The sequence below is a fragment of the Astatotilapia calliptera genome, chromosome 3 (genome assembly GCF_964374335.1).
Source record: "Astatotilapia calliptera chromosome 3, fAstCal68.1, whole genome shotgun sequence".
Lineage (NCBI taxonomy): Eukaryota > Metazoa > Chordata > Actinopteri > Cichliformes > Cichlidae > Astatotilapia > Astatotilapia calliptera.
In genome coordinates this window covers 33,079,400-33,096,895 of record NC_137424.1, presented here as the reverse complement: position 1 = coordinate 33,096,895, position 17,496 = coordinate 33,079,400, and the positions used below count along the sequence as shown (strand labels likewise).

Here is a 17,496-nt window from a genome sequence, read left to right as displayed (position 1 = left end):
TCTACTGGTGAGGAAAGCTTTTACCATCAACAATGTGTCTGTTCTGTTTTTCTTACAATTCCACCTCGAAGCAAGAAGTTATACTGATCCATGTTGAGTTTTCCGGCCACCTCCAGAATTTTGGCACACATCTGGAAGCTGAAGAGCAGCTTGTGAGCCTCAAACAGACCACGACACGTGTACCTGCCCAACACAAAACCACGCGTTAGGAAGACTCACCAGGATACAGCAGCAGTAGCAAATGATGAAGTGTACGTTTCTGATTAATTATATCAAAATCTTACAGGTGTACAGATCTTTCCACAGCAAGTTCAGATACATATTACATGCCCAGTGTGCAGCATATCACTACATCAGCTCGCTCTTTTATCAAGTAGAACTGTTTATTTATGCATCGTATACATCATGTAACACACAGAAGCAGACGTGATTTCAAAACAATGCTTACTTGTACACTGCGTATGTGTGATAATCATTGAGGTTGGTGATCCTCTCCTCCAGCTTCTGGCTGCGCTTGCTCTTTTCTATGCTGAGGTTAAACAGGTTAATGTAGGCATCCAATGAGAACTGGTACATGGGGTCAATGCGGCCCATGTCACTTAGAATGAAGAAGAGAATAGAGGCTCGCTCAGCACATGGACGGTAGGCCTGTCAACACAAAAATATTAAAGACTTTTTATTATCATTTCCAAACAGCATGCAATAATAAAGAAATGCTACATTTACTGTAAGACCAAGCAAAGGAGGACAATCCCCTCTGCCGCTCTCCTGAGACCTGACCTCTCTTGCAGAGTCGATCTTGAGCTCGGTCTGTTCACTGCTTTCCAGCTGTTTTGAAACTTCAGTGGCTGTCACTTTGGATGCCTGCAGGGTGTTTACCAGCTGCACATCGTCCAGCAGCGAGCCAGTTGACTCATTCAGCAGTCTGGTAGAACAGACATAAACATACAACAATAAAAATAAAACAACCCCCCAGCCCAAATACAAAAACCTGCTCTCATTCATGGGTAGAAAACCATCTCATTCCTTGGAAAGAATTTCCTTTCGAGCTTTCGAGAACTGCATGGCTGAAAACATGAGTGATCACCATAACAAGGTGATATGCACAACTTGTGATCTTTAAGATATTAATATATATACACTGTATACAGATATTTAATGCTGGGTAGGGTCTTAATCAGTTGCTCTTTCTCAAAGTACTTTTTGCCTGAAGTACTAATAAGAGAATAATGGAAGTTGACACTTTTTCCGTTCCTTTATATAATCCCTGGTTCTTATGGAGGTACAGTAGGCATGGCTACTTTAACAAACATGTTATAATTACTATTACTGGTACAGCTGGTGGTAATAAAAGACTGGATCTAAACTGAACATTGTCCATTATGTGAGGAAAATATTGATGAAGAAGGACAAAGGTCAATGTTTGAAACCTGAGAATCTCATCCTCCAGGTCCTGCAGGCTCTTCTTGCCAGAGGCAATGCTAATCACCAAAGAGTCTTTCTGCTCTTCCAGCTCTGGACGCTCTTTACGCACCACAATTCCCAGTAGCTGGGCTTCTAAACCCTGTGTGCATGCATGCAAAATACACAAAAATCCCAGTGACAGGTAAATTAAGACGGCATCTAATACCTGAAACTGCATATAGACAAAAATTAGGAGTTATATGGAGTTATTAAGTAGCCAGAACATACAGAGGACACATATGGTTTCACAGACATGCATGCTCACCTGCTCCTTAACAGCAAAGTTTACTATAGTGGTCATTGCAGAAATCTCTGGGGTGTAGTGGGGGTTAGACAGCTTGGTGGTGATATAGAAGCGGAACTCAGCACTGTACTCCACCTCCTTATCACCCAGCTTCAACAGCAACCTGCCGCCTGCAAACACGTAGACGCATAAACATAATGAATTCATATCCATCCATCTATCCAGTGTCCTCCACCTGTCCTAGAGGCACACTCACATTCATTTAGAATTATAAATGAACGGTCTTTAGACTATGGGTGGAAGTACCCTTGCAGACACAGGGAGAACATGCAACTCCAGACAGAAAAGTCTCCACCTGGATTTGAAACCACTCAAACAGGTAAAAATTTATTTCACCAGCTGCTATTTTAAAGTGTGACTTTGCCTATGTGTGCGTGTGCATGCATTTGCATCACACCTATGCATGTCAGGGACTTGTTGAGAATTGGGTTGAGAGAGGGGTCCAATTCCTCCTGGACATTCTGCAGCAAAACAGGATTCCCAAACTGGATGGCATTCTCCAGCACCCGCAGGTAGTCTGGCATTTGAAAATCGATTACTTTGAGACCCTGCGAGTTTGGCAGATAAGAGACAACAACAACACAGCCTGTCAAACACAAAAACATACCAACAGCCTCAGAAATAATTCCTCATTCATAATCATTAAAAATGTATTTCTTTATATTTATAAACTCATCTGAGTTGAGATTTTTAAATGTCAGTGAAGTTCATCTTATTTGCTTTGTAAAAAGTACTGGCAGGCAGTCTTCATAGGTTCAGTAATTACTTGAGGGGGATCATGAGTATGTTGGTGCAGTGAATTTGAGATGAGTTGTGATAGTCTCAGAAAAGTAAAAGGTCAGCTCAAATAAGGGAAATGCATTGCTACCAGGCACGTCAATAAAAAAAGAAAGAAGAGAGAGGACAGCTAGAGTTAATGAAAATGTATCTACTAAACCTTTATGGGCAGTCAAACAAAGTTTAGTAATGTATTTTGAGTTATATTTGAGGATGTAATGTTCCCACCCAGCACTTGGTGGGAAAGAAAGAACCCAGTTCTTACCCTTGATAGTTCCATCTTTTTAATCCACTTCAAAGCTTGGCCTTGAGGGTCCACCATCAGTGGCCATCTTGACAAAAAGAGCAGAGAAAGATATAAGAAGTTGTATTTACACCTTCACACATGGTTTGTAAACTGTAAAACATACATGCACAACTCTAAATCCAGAAAAAAAACGAATAAAATGAGATTCCCCAAAACTAATAATAATAAAACTTATAATAAGATACCGAATGATGCACTGACCGGTTTCCACGGGTGACTATAATTCCGTTCTCAGTAGAAAAAGCATCAGTGGGCAGGCCCTGGATGTTCCAGTCTCTCACCACTGTGGGTTTGGACATAAAAACTGCAAAACTGAATCCTGGTGTACATGCGATCCCTAAGCCCCTTACCTGAAAAGAGTGTAAGCAGATACAGAAAGAGAGAGAGAAGAAATAAAAAACAAGAAAAATAAAAGAGTACAGTATACATGGGTCATTCAATTTTAAGAGGGCATTTTTTTCTTAGACGTTCACTAGAAGTTTACTGCACAGTAGGATTTACTGGGTGCTTTAACAGTGTGTTTGGCTGCCTGACCTCCTTCATCCAGATTTGAAGCAACTCCTCTCTATAGTTGGAAAGGAAGGGGCCCATGTATGAGAGAAAAGAAGCTGCCAGCAAACAGTCTCCCACCAGATACCCCATATTTTCTTCAAGGCCCTGAAAAACACACAGATTTGGATTACATAAAGATGCATGTGGGTTTTTATGTTAAGTATTGTTCTTTGCCATATTTTAAGTAGCATTTTAAGTTTAGACAGGTGAGTGGGTATGTGTGTGTGTGTGTGGAGGGGGGGGCGTACAACAACTCTCTCCTCCCAGCGGACCCTCTCTCCAGCAAGTCCAGTCACCAGTTTGCCAGCACGGTCCAGTTTCACCTCCATCTCATCTGATTTCTTCCTCAAACTCTCCTTCATGGCCAGCTTTTCACTGTGCTGCTTTTTCAGCTGCTCCAATTTTCCCCCCAACTGCTCACAAACACATGCAGATCGATTATAATAATGGAACGCCATTATGCTCTTTTGCAAACTGAGCTCTCATCAATCAAACGCTTATATCTGTCTGGTGGTTCCATGATGTACTGGTTCTTCATACCGCTCGTAGTTTGTTTTGAGCCTCGGCCAGCGCGGCCTGCTTCTCTGCTAGCTGGGCCATGGCAGCATTCAGCTGGGCACGCTTTGGTTCTACTACCCTGTAGACACGACCGTACACCTGGAAAAACCATATAAACATTCATGGATTTAGTTTTGCCCCAGACTTTTTCTCATCATATGTAACGAAGCTTCTTTTTTGTTACTGTTCTCATATTCTACTTTCTTGGGCATGTGCTTTCTTCTTTTGCTGTAGTGTGCTTAACCTGCACTGTGGATAACAGTGTCTTTTGTTTATCTACAATCCGTTATATATCGCCATGTTTAACTATAACCAACTACCACTTACCATATGCTAGCAGGTCCACGGTGACTATTGTTATTTGTAAGTATGTTTAAAAGTGTGTGTGACCGTGTGTAGCGACCTCTTACCTCCATGGCTCTGACCCACATACAGAGTGACTTGGCAGCCAGCGATACTTTGCCGATGATCTCTGGCTGGAAGTCCACTTGCTTGCAGTACAGGCCAATCTTCTTCAAAACACGGTCTGATATATTATCTTTGTCAAAATGAACCAATGTTTTGATGAAGTTTCCCTCACCTGCCAGAGACACATGACAGTCAGTTAACAATCAATTGCTGTATTAAAGATGAAAAAGAATGAGTACATTTAACCCCTAATATAACATTTACAATCACCCTTTTTCCTCAAAAAAGCTGATTGTAACTGTGGACTGTAATTCTCTGATTGTGCTGTACTCATTTTCACTACACTACAGTTTTGCCTGTTATTTCTGTTCTTTTGCCAAACTCTCTCTTCAATTAATTTCTGCACTGCTGCTGTCGCTCACCCAGCTGTCTCTTGGCTTCTGCCCAGGTTGGCTCTTTCTCCAGAAGGGTCATAACAGCATGCATCACTGTCTCCACCAGTGCAGGAGGACGGCCGTATGATTTGATCTCTGTCATGTCCTTCTTATTCAGAGACTCCAGAGCCTATGTGCAAAAACATCAATGTGTGGTTGTTAGAAGGCTCAGTCGTGTGAAAATCCAATACAAATAAGACATAAAACACATGCCGAGTGGTACTCGTAGCAAATTACTCACCAAACCAGACAATATAATGAACAAAGTAAGCGCATACATGTTATTCCATGAGAGCAGTCAGCGGGACAAACATACCTTCATGGCTTCTTCCAGGGCAGGCAGGGCCTCGTCCAGGTCTCTCTGTGCATTCTCAGCCATGGCTTTACACTGCAACTCTTCTGCCCCGATTTTCTCATTTTCATCACTCACCGTCTGAATGCAAGCACACATGTGAGTGAATGTGAGTTCAACTGTTATTATTTATTCCGTTTTTTCAGTAACAATCTACCACATAACATTTCAAAAAAATCAGTTTTCAGTTTTAATTCAAAAGGATCTTTAGGTGACTCGTGGAAGTAACCCACGCAAATATTACTTCAATCTCTGCAGTGAGTTATGTTCATGTACTGTAGCACATACCTTCTGTTGGCTGTCGGCTTCTTTCTTTTGTTGCACAATGACGGACAAATATTCATCACACTGTTTCTGGAACTCGGCAACCTGCTTTTTGGCCTCCTCGAGCTCTAGAGACATGGCCTCCACTTTCTCCCTCGTTTCACTGATTTTCAGAAGGCCGTTACGCAGCTTGCTCACCTGCTCTCCCAACTCACCGCGTTTCTCCGCCAGCAGTCTGGATCGGCACAAACACATTCGCAAACAGAAGCCCGACAAGCTGATTTTAACAGAGATGCGCATTTAGGGAATGGAACGGGCAAGCAGAGCTATTTAACCACCAAGGAAGCGCAGTAGAGAAGAGTCAGACAGACTGCAACTGTAAATACCCTCAAACTCATAACCTACAACAGTGCAGTGTATCTTCATTGCTATCCAAGTGAGCGTAAAACACTTATGAAGCATTTCAATGTGGTAGGAAAAGTGGAGACAAGCAAAGGAGGAATTCAAAGGTAAAAAGCTGCTTACTTCTTGTATCCAGACACCAGCTCCAGGTAGTTTGTTGGTGTCACATAATTTTGTCTCCTCAGCTCCAGTTTCATTCTTTGGGAGACTTGTGCTACTGACTGGTGTGTGGTCACAAAGATACTGGCAACCTTTGTCTGGATCTAAAACGTCACACAGAAACGTAGAAATGTTACCTTGAGACAAATCATGGAATATCTTCTCCCCTCTGTGCTTAAATGCTCAAAGGTAAAAGTGCACATATGTCTCTTTGTGTGTGCATGCCTCACCCCTTCCACTGAGCCCAGCTCCATTCCGTCCAAGTACCTCTCAGCAACCTCCAGGAGGGCATCTTTGGGCCATTCACAGAACCAGTCTATAGTGGTGCAGTTAACAAGAGCTGGGTACTGGAGGATGCGGTTCCTGTAGGCAAACAGCCACTTCTCAACATTGTGCGACTGCTACACTGCACCGCTAATCGCAACAAGGGTTAAAAGGCCTACCACTCATAACAAGCTCTTCCCTTAATGCTTGTCAGTGAAGAGCTGTTTTTATCAACAAAAGAAAATGTGTGTTCATCTATTTGCTCACTACATGTTTGTGTGTACAGACAGCTGGCCGTTTGTCTCAGCACGAGTCCTTGCTCTAGAATCACTCAAATAACTTGACCTTGTTTATCTTAGATGACCCACTGTTCTAACTGCAACTTTGCAGAGTGGTGTAGGGACTAATCGCTCTGTAAAAGGCTGCCAGTTGATTTAAATGTATTTATTTACAAATCACCATGACTAAAATGATATCATAGAGGGTTTATTGTGTTCATTTTACTTGGAGTCACAAAGTGGATTTCTCAGTTTAAATACTGTAGCACAGCAAAAAACACTTTCATCCCTTTCTTCCTCCAGTCCCACATTTATTCAGTAGTTTAAAAAAATCTGGAGAAAAAACCCCCAAAAAGGGGGCAGGAACTTCTTGTCAGTCAGGATACATTACATAAATAGACTCTACCTGAATGGCTCTCCCACTGGACTCAAACAGAGCACAATGTGCAGGTTGTTCCTAACTCGCTCGATCAGGTAGCTGAACAATGAGTCAGGAGTCTCAGCCACATTGTCTTTCCTGGCAGACTCTGAAAGAGCATTGCATACCTACAGGCAAAGAGACAGCGTTACACACTGCATGAGGATATGAGCATTTTGAATCTACGCTTTGTGAAAACCGATTTCATTTACCCATATGCTACCTGTTGGCTTCATAGAATGAATAAATATGGTATGGAAATTAAATGATATGCCCTAGAGATAGAAAGACATACTGGCCAGATGAAAGCTATACACACCTCTACAAACTCGTCTGGCTTATATAGGTTAGGCACCTCTCCTGAACTCAGGATGTTATTGATATCCTCTAGGAAGGATTCGTCAACAATCTGGGTGTCATTGAACAGAAAGACTGTGGGCTTGTTGTCCACACCCGCCAAACGGTACAGCTTCTTGATGTCTAGAAGCCACACACACACACACACAGACACACGCACACTTAAAATCCCTCACTGTACTAGTAAAAATATTCAACTTATGCAATGCTGACATCCACGAATTTCCTAATATTATTAAATTGGCATGTTTAGTTTTAGCTTTTTTCATTTTAACTGGAAGGTAGTAGACAAATTGCAGTTTCTCAAAAGTCTGCGAATGTAACGGTTGTGTGGCGGACCTCACCCTCTCTAAACTCCAGTTTGCGGTACTGCTTGGTGACTTCCACTTGGAATACCTGGTACTGACATATGAAGGCAGCTATCTTAGACAGGCTTCGCCGACCTGAGCCCCCGACACCTACCACCAGCATGTTGCCCCTGAGCTGACTGATCACTCGAATGATCCGAGTAACTGCAAAGGGAGCAGAAAGATATAACACATCAGCTTCACCGTGCCCGGAAATCCCAGGAGGAAATACAATATACAAACTAAAATTAGTGTGAGTTAGACAATAGTGCACTGCTACTGACTTAAATACCATGCCACAAAATAGCATGCTGACAGTATTGAGCGTGCTGATAGGTCCTTAGTCTCACAGCTTTTAGTTTTGCTCTTTTTCTCTGTTTTTCAAAGCAGTTTCAAGATAGATCTGATTGTTAAAAGTGAGAAACCTTTAACAGTACAATGACTTGTGGGTGGAACTGACACTGTGGGTTGATGCATCAGGTGTATTGCCCTGTTTTAAACATGCATGCAAATGTGCGTGGTTGTGTGTGTTGCGTTTCAGATGTACTGTGTTCGATGGCATCTCTGAAGAGCACCAGGTTTGTAGGCACCACGCCAGGTGTCAGATTGTAGTCCTCTTGCTGTGTTTCCATGAACTTCTTGAGACTCTTCATGTCATGCAGGTCCTCATAGACAGACGACTCACTCATGAAATCACCTACCCCACAGAACAACAATAAACACATTTAAACAGTTTCACATATTCTGGGCTGGTAATGGACTTAGAAATTAGCCATCAACCCATGAACTCATCTGTGGGAGTATTTTTACACATATTGGAGAAACAATGTTTATGCACAGAATGCAAATAATTAAGTACCAAATATTGGCAGTTGCTTGTTCGGGCAGATGCTGTGGAAGGTGAGGTCAAAGAGTGAACCCAGTTTTTCCTCTAGGAGAGAAATAAAGGTATCCATATCACTGTGGTTTACAAGCCGATCTGAGAAAACCCTGAAATTGACAAATCACATCATCCAGATATTATTCTCTGTATACATGACAAAAGTACCCATGCATTTTAATTTATAAAGCACTGCAGAAAGGCATTCAAATACTGTGATCACCTGAAACATTCATGGATCCACAGTCTAGTAATGTTGGTTTTGGTATCATGGAAGTCTGGATGAGCTCTTAGTAAACCTTGAAACACCTACAAGAGATAAACAGGGGGGGAAAGATATATCACAGAGCATTTTAATTTCAAAGGTACTAAATAATTCAGAGTTTTCATTAAAATCTGAATGAACTCATGAAGACTGTTACCTAAAAGTGATTTTAGGCAAGAAAATGTGTGACCAAGTAGATATGTGTTATTCTTACCAAGGTGAAGTTTAGTTAGTGTTTTATGGAAAATGCATTTTAAGCAGTCTTTGGTTGTACTATTTATGTGCCGTGCAACAGAAGTTCATACTGATGTACACAAATGTACCTTGGAGATGTCCCTGAGGTTGAAGAGGTAATGTATCTTGGCTGGAGTGGGAAGAAAAAAGGCAGTGACGCCATTATACAGCTCTAAGGTTGCCTGAGTGAGAAGCTTTCCAATGGGCTTCAGCTCCTCCTTAAACTCCTGGAGCTTTTGGTTGATCATGGCACTGTAGATGCACTTGATCTGGGAGGCCTGCATGCAGAGAGGAAAGGCAACAATATTCCCAAAACACAACATGCAGACATGTCAGTAGCATACCAGGATAATGCAGGTGTAGTGGTTACAACAGCAAGATAATTTCTTAAAATCTAATTTCATGCTGCCCAATTCACACATAAACCAGGCAAAGCAACTAAAATTTCAAGTGTTTAGATCCTGAATGCAGCATGGCTCCAGCAATTTTTAAAGCAAATTTAATTTAGCTCTTCTAAGGCAACAGAAAACAGGGTTGAGATTGGAGTCAGATAACTGATGCTAGCTGATAAATGAAAATACTAAAAAGAGACGGTGATTAGAAGGGAGCGAAGAAGGGAGTGAACAATAAAACAGGGAAATTATAAACATGCCCAAAACTACAAAATAAGAATAACAAACACATAAGGGAACAAAGAGGGAGGGGGAGATGGTAGGAGGTAAATTAGCAGGGCAGCGCACAGGCAGGCTAGAACACAATTGTAAACTTGAGGGTGTTAGAAATGTGAAAGAGAACGCAATTTTACAGCATTTGTCATCGTGGCTATAATTACAATCAGGGTCATTCCTGTAGGGTGCCATGAAAAAAGCACTAACAAACAGAAAACACCAACAGGAGCAAAACCACAGTCAACACTGAAGAAATGCAAAAATGTGCCTGTGTAAATGAAGAAGGCATTACACAGAGAAAGTAAAACATAACTGCCTGCTAAAATATCACGCTGCTTAATTATAGGAAGAAAAGACAGGAAGACATAAAGAGAGCAACACTTACATTAGGGAAAGTCATATTAATGAGGTTGAATCGACTCTGAAAACGCGGCGTGATGTGAGTCCTCCCACCACCAGGGGGCCCCATTGATGCTAGCAAGAACATGTCCTGAAACACAACAGAAAAAGTGTAGTGTCCTCTGCATATAAAACAGAAAACATTTCACATTGTCACACAGTTTAAACCAAGGCCCTTAGAAAGCAGCAAAACTATCTCTCCAATTATAACACGCCTCACTCATGCCTTCATTAAAACTCAGTTTCTCACCTTGACAACCTTTAGGGTCTGTTTCTTGCGATCATACCAGAAGCCATAGTCAATCCATAGGCGCAGAAGCTCCAGGGGTGGCTGGGAGCCAAAGAGGTCATGAGCCGGCATGTTGAGGTCATCTAGGAAACATAGCAGGTGTTTCCCACCTGCTGGCACATACACGCCTTTGGTTCTCTTTTCTATGCGACTCTCTATAATGTCCTGGATGTTGTTAGAGGTGGTCTGGACAGCAAACGAAAGATGAAAGGACGTGAATAATCATAAATCTTTAAAATATTTCTTCAAAGCATCTACCAGCTTATAACTGTAACCAGAACAAGTAGGCACTAATTAGGCCTAATTAAAGCACAGAGATAAACATCAGCACACACATGGCATACACAGCTAAACACAGACTATACAATGAACTGACCTGTGAAGACATGTTGATGGTAAGGGTTTTCCATTTGTTATCTAAGCCCTGCAGAATACTCTGAGCCACTGAAGTTTTACCAGTGCCCACTGGCCCAGTGAGCAGCACAGGGTAGTGTTTCAACACCAGAGCCTTAACCAGTAAGTTATAGCGAACGGTGTCCACAGTTGGAACCATAATCTTATAGAATGGAGCTCTGAGGGAAAAGACAGGGAGATACATAAATATGTCATAGATCCAGGTCACATAATAACATCTGATTACTTACGAAGCATTGTAGCGCCAGCCTTTTGGCAATTTATCTTCAAATGAAGCCCAGCATTTGTTCTTTGGGTCCACGTAGTACTCATAAACTGTGTCCTGCAAGAATTCATATACCTTAACACTTGACACAGGCTTGCAGGCGTGCAACCATCTACTCAACAAATTCATAGAATTGAAAGGTTTGAGTGATAATTGGGGAAAAAACAGGTTACTGTGTTGGTCTACTTGTTAAAATTTTGTAAAAAAAATAGTTTATTTACAATTACAAAATAAGTACACTTGACACTGGTTAATTCCCTACCTTTATTGGGGAATGTAATGAGGTTATAGAATAGAAGTTAACTCATTTCATATGCCATTAGTGTGTAAACAAAAATGTTCTCTGGAAGACCTTGGCAGGGAATGTTCCCTCCATCTCCCGTAGGAAGTTGTCCATCCTCTTGCGTCCATCCTCGTCGACAGAGGCACATATGGACCAGATAAGGCTGAAGATGAACCACAGTTCCACCATCCTACCCAGGCTATCTGTGTCTGAAGGATTCACCTGAAGATAGAGCAAAGGAAAAATGCATTTAGTTACACCTATTAGAGATCGACAATTCATCACTGTTGTGGTGCAATTACCCATGGATGGGATTACAATCTACATTTGCACTCTGCTTATTATACCCCACTGCTCGATGTAGCAAGGGAGTCATAGAGGCGGCAGAGAGAGGTGACGCCATTAAGTTCGGCGATGGGGATCAGCTCCTTGCAGTTGCTCTTCTTATAGTTGATCGTGCTCTCTATGTACTTCTCGAACAAGGGCTTCAAATGGTTCACTTCAGCCTGTGAAGTGACATAGAGTGACACATGGAAGTAAAGAGAACGGTGCCAGAAAAAAGAAAACATTACTAATCATACTCGTTAACTATACATACTCTTAACTGAAATGCATGTCCTAATGAGAGTTATTATGAGTGACAGTATTGTACTTTGTGTCGCTTGTTCAGCCAGGACTGCACAAAGGGTTTCCATCCCAGATCAGTATAATCATTGTAGACCATTCCACAGCGGGACACCGTAGCTGGAGAAGCCACTGCTAGATTCTCCACCTCAAATAGAAGAGACACCTGCAACAAATGAATTGTAGTTTCTATACATATTCACTAAAGCTGCATAAATACAGGAAGCAACTGGCAGCAATGTGGCAACCAGTAATTAGTCCATAGTAATTGAATGAGATCTGCGACTCAGCAGGTTAAATAACTGCTGGCAACAGGAAGAAAACATGACCTGAGATAAACTTTTCCCAACTTCCAGTCAACCGACTAAATTGACTACCACTGAGAGTGACAATCGCTGTTTGACATATAACCCAGCAGTGAACACACCTAGGGTCACCTAGGCAACCGAAGCTTGAAATGTTTGCAAGCAGCCAGCTGTCAGCTTCAAAGCTATGTGGACAAGTGAATCTCTTCCAGCGTGTGCACAGCTTTATTGTCAGCATGTGTGATTCAGCTCCCTCCCTCAGTTAATCAAATAAAGCACAGACGATTCTGGGTGATGATAAGCTGAAATTTTCTTCCATTTCATATGTGAGCCGGATAACAAGGATTAAGCCACTTGAATGCTGCTTATTTGTCTTATAAAACTAATCTTATCATGTGTTTGAGCTTTTGTTTTTCTGGATTTACTGAACAGAATCTAAAACAGTCTGGCTGAACAAAACTATTTTAGCCGCTGCATTTTTGCTGCTTTCCTTGCAGAAACTGATTCAAAACTTGGCCTTCTCACCAGCACACTGGAGCACTTGAAGAGGACGGCGCGACCATAAATGATATTAGAAAAAGTCAAAGGTCAAATAATGAAAAGTGCTGTTTCATGATCTGTTCTCACCTGCTCAGGCATAGAGATTCTCTCTCCGTTGATGAGCGTGAGCACTTTGTTGTCATCCATTACTGAGTTCATACTCTCAATCCAAAGTGTGTCAACTGGCCCGTCAAACACAATCCACTTCTCATCTGGTTTCTCATCTTAAGTGAGGAAAGAAGATATTGTGACAGAGACGTGTGTAATAGCAACATTCACACTCACAACAAGAAGACAGTAAGAAGTCGATGTATTGTTTAATAGTTCATAAAAATAGAAGCACTGCCTTTCAATCTTTAGATCTCTCCTTTGTAAACTGGCTTCACACTTACACTGATGGCAAGAAACTCTAAAATCAATACTATGTAATATACATTTTGAAACCATTGTGTCATGGTCCCTGTGCCTCACCAGCGGATCCCGTCTTAGGCAACATGTGTTTTTGTTGTTTTTGCTCTCTCTCTCCCTTGCCGCGGCGGTGCTCATTATGGGCTCCCGCCCCTGGCCCACGCATCTGCCATCTCCACACCTGCTGCCTATCTGCGTAATTGCGAGTCCTACTTAAGATGGCAGCACTGTGCTACTCGTCGCTGGATCGTCGAGCTATCAGCATCAGTCGCTCAGTAGTTTGAGAATCAGAATCTGTGAGTTCTTTCTGTCTGTTCGCCTCTAACTAAAGTTTCATATCTTTCCCAGACCTTTCCCTGCCTGCCTGTCATCCCATGGACGAGTGTGTGGGTTTGTGTAACCCAGTTGTGGAGAGAGGAGAGTGATTCTTTGGAGCGCGTCTGATCCCCTTCCTTTCCCTCACGTACCCCGGAGCCCTGGACCCCCCTTCCAGCACGTTGTATATAGAATCACCTGGTATTGTCTGTATCAACAAACTGTCTTCTCTACAAGGATTTCTGGTCTGCGCCTGAGCCCGTTAGCTAAACGTGACACATTGTCATGAACAAGATCGATTAATTATTTCTCTAACAGCTCCAAAAAAAGGAATCATTCTTCTTTAGTGCTGGATCTCATTTTAAATTTTGACTATTGTAACAAGTGAAGCCAATAAATGTTTGTAAATGAGCTCACCCAATGTAAGATTATGCAGATAAAGCTGCACAGCATGCTGTAGCTTCTCAGTACTCAGTGAAGCTCCAAAGTGGCAGTATGCACACGTGGAACAAAGAACTTATTTTGTTTTCATCATGACTTAAAAAAAAACTGAGCATATAAAAAACTTCCCTGTGACATTCAATTTCAGTCAGTTTAGAAGGTAGAACAGGCTATGGGGAAGAATCATCCATACAGTGTGTTTTTCTGGGGTTCGCACCTGCGCACGCTGATCTCATGAGGGATGACAGCACTCCATCAGTCCACTCGTTAGTAGAGAGATCATTCTCGCCATACAGCTCTCCTAAACTGAGGGCTTTGGGATTCAGAGGATAGTCCTGCCAAATGAGACATGAACGGTAAAAATGGAGTCATCTGCTCTGTTTTAAAATCATGGAGAGTAGCTTGTAAAGAAATGCAAGGCTTTAGTTAGATGAATTTGGCCAAACCAATGTTCATCAGTTGCATAAATACATTTTTGTTTTTACATTTTTACTATTGGATTTTCACTCTGTGTACAGACACCAACAGAAAAAGGCTCATAAGTCAGAAGGTTTGTGAAGAGTAGCCAATCTCTAATCATTCAGTGCTTGGATATATTGGATTTGACATGGTTATTGTCTGATATATGACAATATGAAAACTTTTTTTTACAGAACAGAAAAGAAAAAAAGTCTGAGCTCATTTTAAAATTGTTCTTTCTTCAGCAGATCAAAGTCCTGCTACATTGTTTGCAGAACATGTAGCAGAGTTTGCCAGATGAGGATCTCATGTATCATTTATAGGCTGTAAAAAACCCTAGATAAGTGAATGTAGTTAAATACAGATCAGTCATAAGATGAAATACACACTGATGTAAATGAGGCGACAGCGTTCTAATTTTGTTTATGTTTTGCTCTTTACTCTTTACTTTTTTTGTTGGTAACTTAATGGAACATTTGAATCTGGGAAATATTGAACCATTTAGATATTAATATGACACTTTGTCAGCTCTCGAGCATAACAAAGGTTTTAGTAAGAATTGGATTTCAGCCACATTATGATAAATATTAAAAAAGTGCCAGTGGTGGTGGAAAGTGAGTCTCCATGATCTGAGGTGTGGTTGTTCTCTATTACAGAGGGAGTTCATACTGTGAGTTTTCCTCTCAGTGATGGGCTTGGAGGAGCAAAAGGTCACACACTTAGAGACGTATGTGACTTCCAATTACTTCACTGAGAAGAGCTCTGCTGAAATGATGCTTCAGTGTCTAATGTGGAAGAAGTGGGAGGGTTCAGTCTGTCTGGGACAAAAACCTACAATGGACACAAGCTTTGACCTCATTTAATCAAACTGAAGCAAGCAGCCAGTTTCAGTCCCTTTAATTCATGTTTGCCTGTTTAGATCTAATCACTGCGATGCTTACTGCCTGTTCTGTAACTGCATGAAAAAAGAAAAAAAGAATCCTGTGACAGTAGTTGAAGAATTTTACCATTAAGAATACAAACTTCAAAGTCCGGCAACAAAACATTCTTTCTGATTAAAAAAGCAAGCAGTATTACAATTTAAAAAAAAGAAAAAAGAAATGCTTTCTTGTCTATCCTAACTAACCTGGACCTGCTGAAAGCCTGGCTCTCCTTTTTGATGCAGAGCAGTCATGGCATTCTGTAGGGTCCTCCAGGTAACACTCTTAGCACTGCCTGTCTTGCCCACCAGCATGGAGGAGTGTCGAGAGTTTTTGGTCTCATAAAGTTGGATGACTTTGGTCACGGTAAAGGGTGTCACCTGCAAACCACTCCGATTAAGCTCCTCCTCCACAGCTTCCTTCAACTGTGAAAATAAAGAGACCAAAGATAGACAAGGAGTCAGTGATCAGTGATGCACTAAGTGAGACTGCACATATCAGAAAAAAGTGATACATTATGAAAGATCATAGGGTCACATTTTTTAAACTTATTTCTGACATCTTATTGCACAAGAACACTGACCAAAAGAGATATTATATTATTTGTTTGGCTTTGTGCACACAGGGACACAAAGACATTCCTGCAATGTTTCCATTTTTTACCAGTTGTATATCAAATCCGTGCTTATCTTGACTGCTGATTTAGATTAACTTACTTTGCCATAGTCTATTACAGGTGTTTCTACGGCAGGGAACAAGTCTTGAATGATTCCACTGAACAATGGCAGGTCAGCAGAGGTCAGCTTAGCAATGTTCATATCCTTCATAGCCATCAGCAGCACCTAAGAATACAGATACAGGAAGAGACTTACTCATGATTTCCCAATGGTCAGCTTATTTTTTAGATCTTTATTCACTGCTGCTGGCTCTGTTTTTACTGATCTGAGATCAGTTATGAACTGCACTTTGTGTAGAAACACAGTTAGCATTAGCAAGTAAGTTAGCACTCTCAATTGTGGTTGTGACAAGGCTTTTAATTCAGCTGTGACTGTTTTTTAATGATGCACTACTGCAGAGTAAACAGAATATCAAGTGTTTAAAACAAGCTCAACCTTAAACATCTGCACCAGTAATACTGATCAATAACAACACTTATGGGGAACGTTTTTCTCAAGAATAAATATTTTTATTTTTGACACTTTATGTAGAATTTTACGGGGTCTTTGTTCGCCTTCCTTTAAAACTCACTGCACGCCACTGATTTCCAGTCACAGCAAACACATACACAGCGTTCCAAACTATTATGCAAATTGTGTTTAAGTGTCATAAAGATTAAATAAGTTGTTTTTCAATTAAGCCCATGGATGGAATTGTGTCAGGACTCTTTGTATCACTGAAAACAATCTCGGGCACCTATGATCATTAGTTTGCCAGGTGAGCCTGATTAAAGGAAAAACTACTAAAGAAGGATGTTCCACATTATTAAGCAGACCACTATTTTCAAGCAATATAGGAAGGAAAATGATCTCCCTGCTGCTGAAAAGTGTGAAATAGTTGAATGGCTTGGACACGTAATGAAAACCTTGGATATTTCATGAAAATTTAAGCATGATCGCCATAATGTTACGAGATTTGTGGCTGAGTCAGAGCACACATGGGTTCGTGCGGATAAAGGCACAATGATGAAGGTTTCTGCCAGACAAATACATCAGATTAAGAGAGCAGCTGCTAAAAGGCCATTACAAAGCAGCAAACACATATTTGAAGCTGCTGGTGCCTCTGGAGCCCTGCGAACATCAAGGTGTAGGATCCTCCAGAGACTTGCTGTTGTGCATAAACCTTCTATTCGGCCACCCCTAACCAGTGCTCACAAGCAGAAACGGCTGCAGTGGGCCCAGAACTACATGACGACTAATTTTCAAACAGTCTTGTTCACTGATGAGTGCCGTGCAGCCCTGGATGGTCCAGACGGATGGAGTGGTGGATGGTTGGTGGACGGCCACCATGTCCCAACAAAGCTGCGTCGTCAGCAAGGAGGTGGTGGAGTCATGTTTTGAGCCTGAATCACGGGGAGAGAGCTGGTCGGCCCCTTTAGGCTCCCTGAAGGTGTGAAAATGACCTCTGCAAAGTATGTGGAGTTTC

The 17,496-nt window shown here is 41.6% G+C and overlaps 1 protein-coding gene across 1 annotated transcript in view; it reads right to left on the bottom strand.

Annotated features, from left to right (window-relative positions):
* dnah2 (dynein, axonemal, heavy chain 2) overlaps positions 1-17,496 on the bottom strand; it is a 62,470-nt gene that overhangs the window by 13,559 nt on the left and 31,415 nt on the right. Inside the window, exons 41-75 of the mRNA XM_026161647.2 lie at positions 16,071-16,196; positions 15,561-15,779; positions 14,193-14,310; positions 12,899-13,035; positions 11,995-12,132; positions 11,690-11,848; positions 11,412-11,564; positions 11,025-11,116; positions 10,757-10,952; positions 10,342-10,566; positions 10,078-10,182; positions 9,114-9,302; positions 8,749-8,834; positions 8,505-8,635; positions 8,193-8,342; positions 7,643-7,810; positions 7,261-7,421; positions 6,930-7,069; positions 6,212-6,344; positions 5,946-6,085; positions 5,445-5,655; positions 5,121-5,237; positions 4,793-4,934; positions 4,373-4,542; positions 3,945-4,061; positions 3,653-3,817; positions 3,387-3,509; positions 3,054-3,202; positions 2,811-2,877; positions 2,166-2,316; positions 1,730-1,878; positions 1,431-1,564; positions 781-925; positions 449-648; positions 57-183 (exon numbers count right to left, since the gene is read on the bottom strand). Coding sequence (XP_026017432.2) covers positions 57-183; positions 449-648; positions 781-925; positions 1,431-1,564; positions 1,730-1,878; positions 2,166-2,316; positions 2,811-2,877; positions 3,054-3,202; positions 3,387-3,509; positions 3,653-3,817; positions 3,945-4,061; positions 4,373-4,542; positions 4,793-4,934; positions 5,121-5,237; positions 5,445-5,655; positions 5,946-6,085; positions 6,212-6,344; positions 6,930-7,069; positions 7,261-7,421; positions 7,643-7,810; positions 8,193-8,342; positions 8,505-8,635; positions 8,749-8,834; positions 9,114-9,302; positions 10,078-10,182; positions 10,342-10,566; positions 10,757-10,952; positions 11,025-11,116; positions 11,412-11,564; positions 11,690-11,848; positions 11,995-12,132; positions 12,899-13,035; positions 14,193-14,310; positions 15,561-15,779; positions 16,071-16,196 — 5,133 coding nt within the window. The remainder of the gene's footprint in view (positions 1-56; positions 184-448; positions 649-780; positions 926-1,430; positions 1,565-1,729; positions 1,879-2,165; positions 2,317-2,810; positions 2,878-3,053; positions 3,203-3,386; positions 3,510-3,652; positions 3,818-3,944; positions 4,062-4,372; positions 4,543-4,792; positions 4,935-5,120; positions 5,238-5,444; positions 5,656-5,945; positions 6,086-6,211; positions 6,345-6,929; positions 7,070-7,260; positions 7,422-7,642; positions 7,811-8,192; positions 8,343-8,504; positions 8,636-8,748; positions 8,835-9,113; positions 9,303-10,077; positions 10,183-10,341; positions 10,567-10,756; positions 10,953-11,024; positions 11,117-11,411; positions 11,565-11,689; positions 11,849-11,994; positions 12,133-12,898; positions 13,036-14,192; positions 14,311-15,560; positions 15,780-16,070; positions 16,197-17,496) is intronic.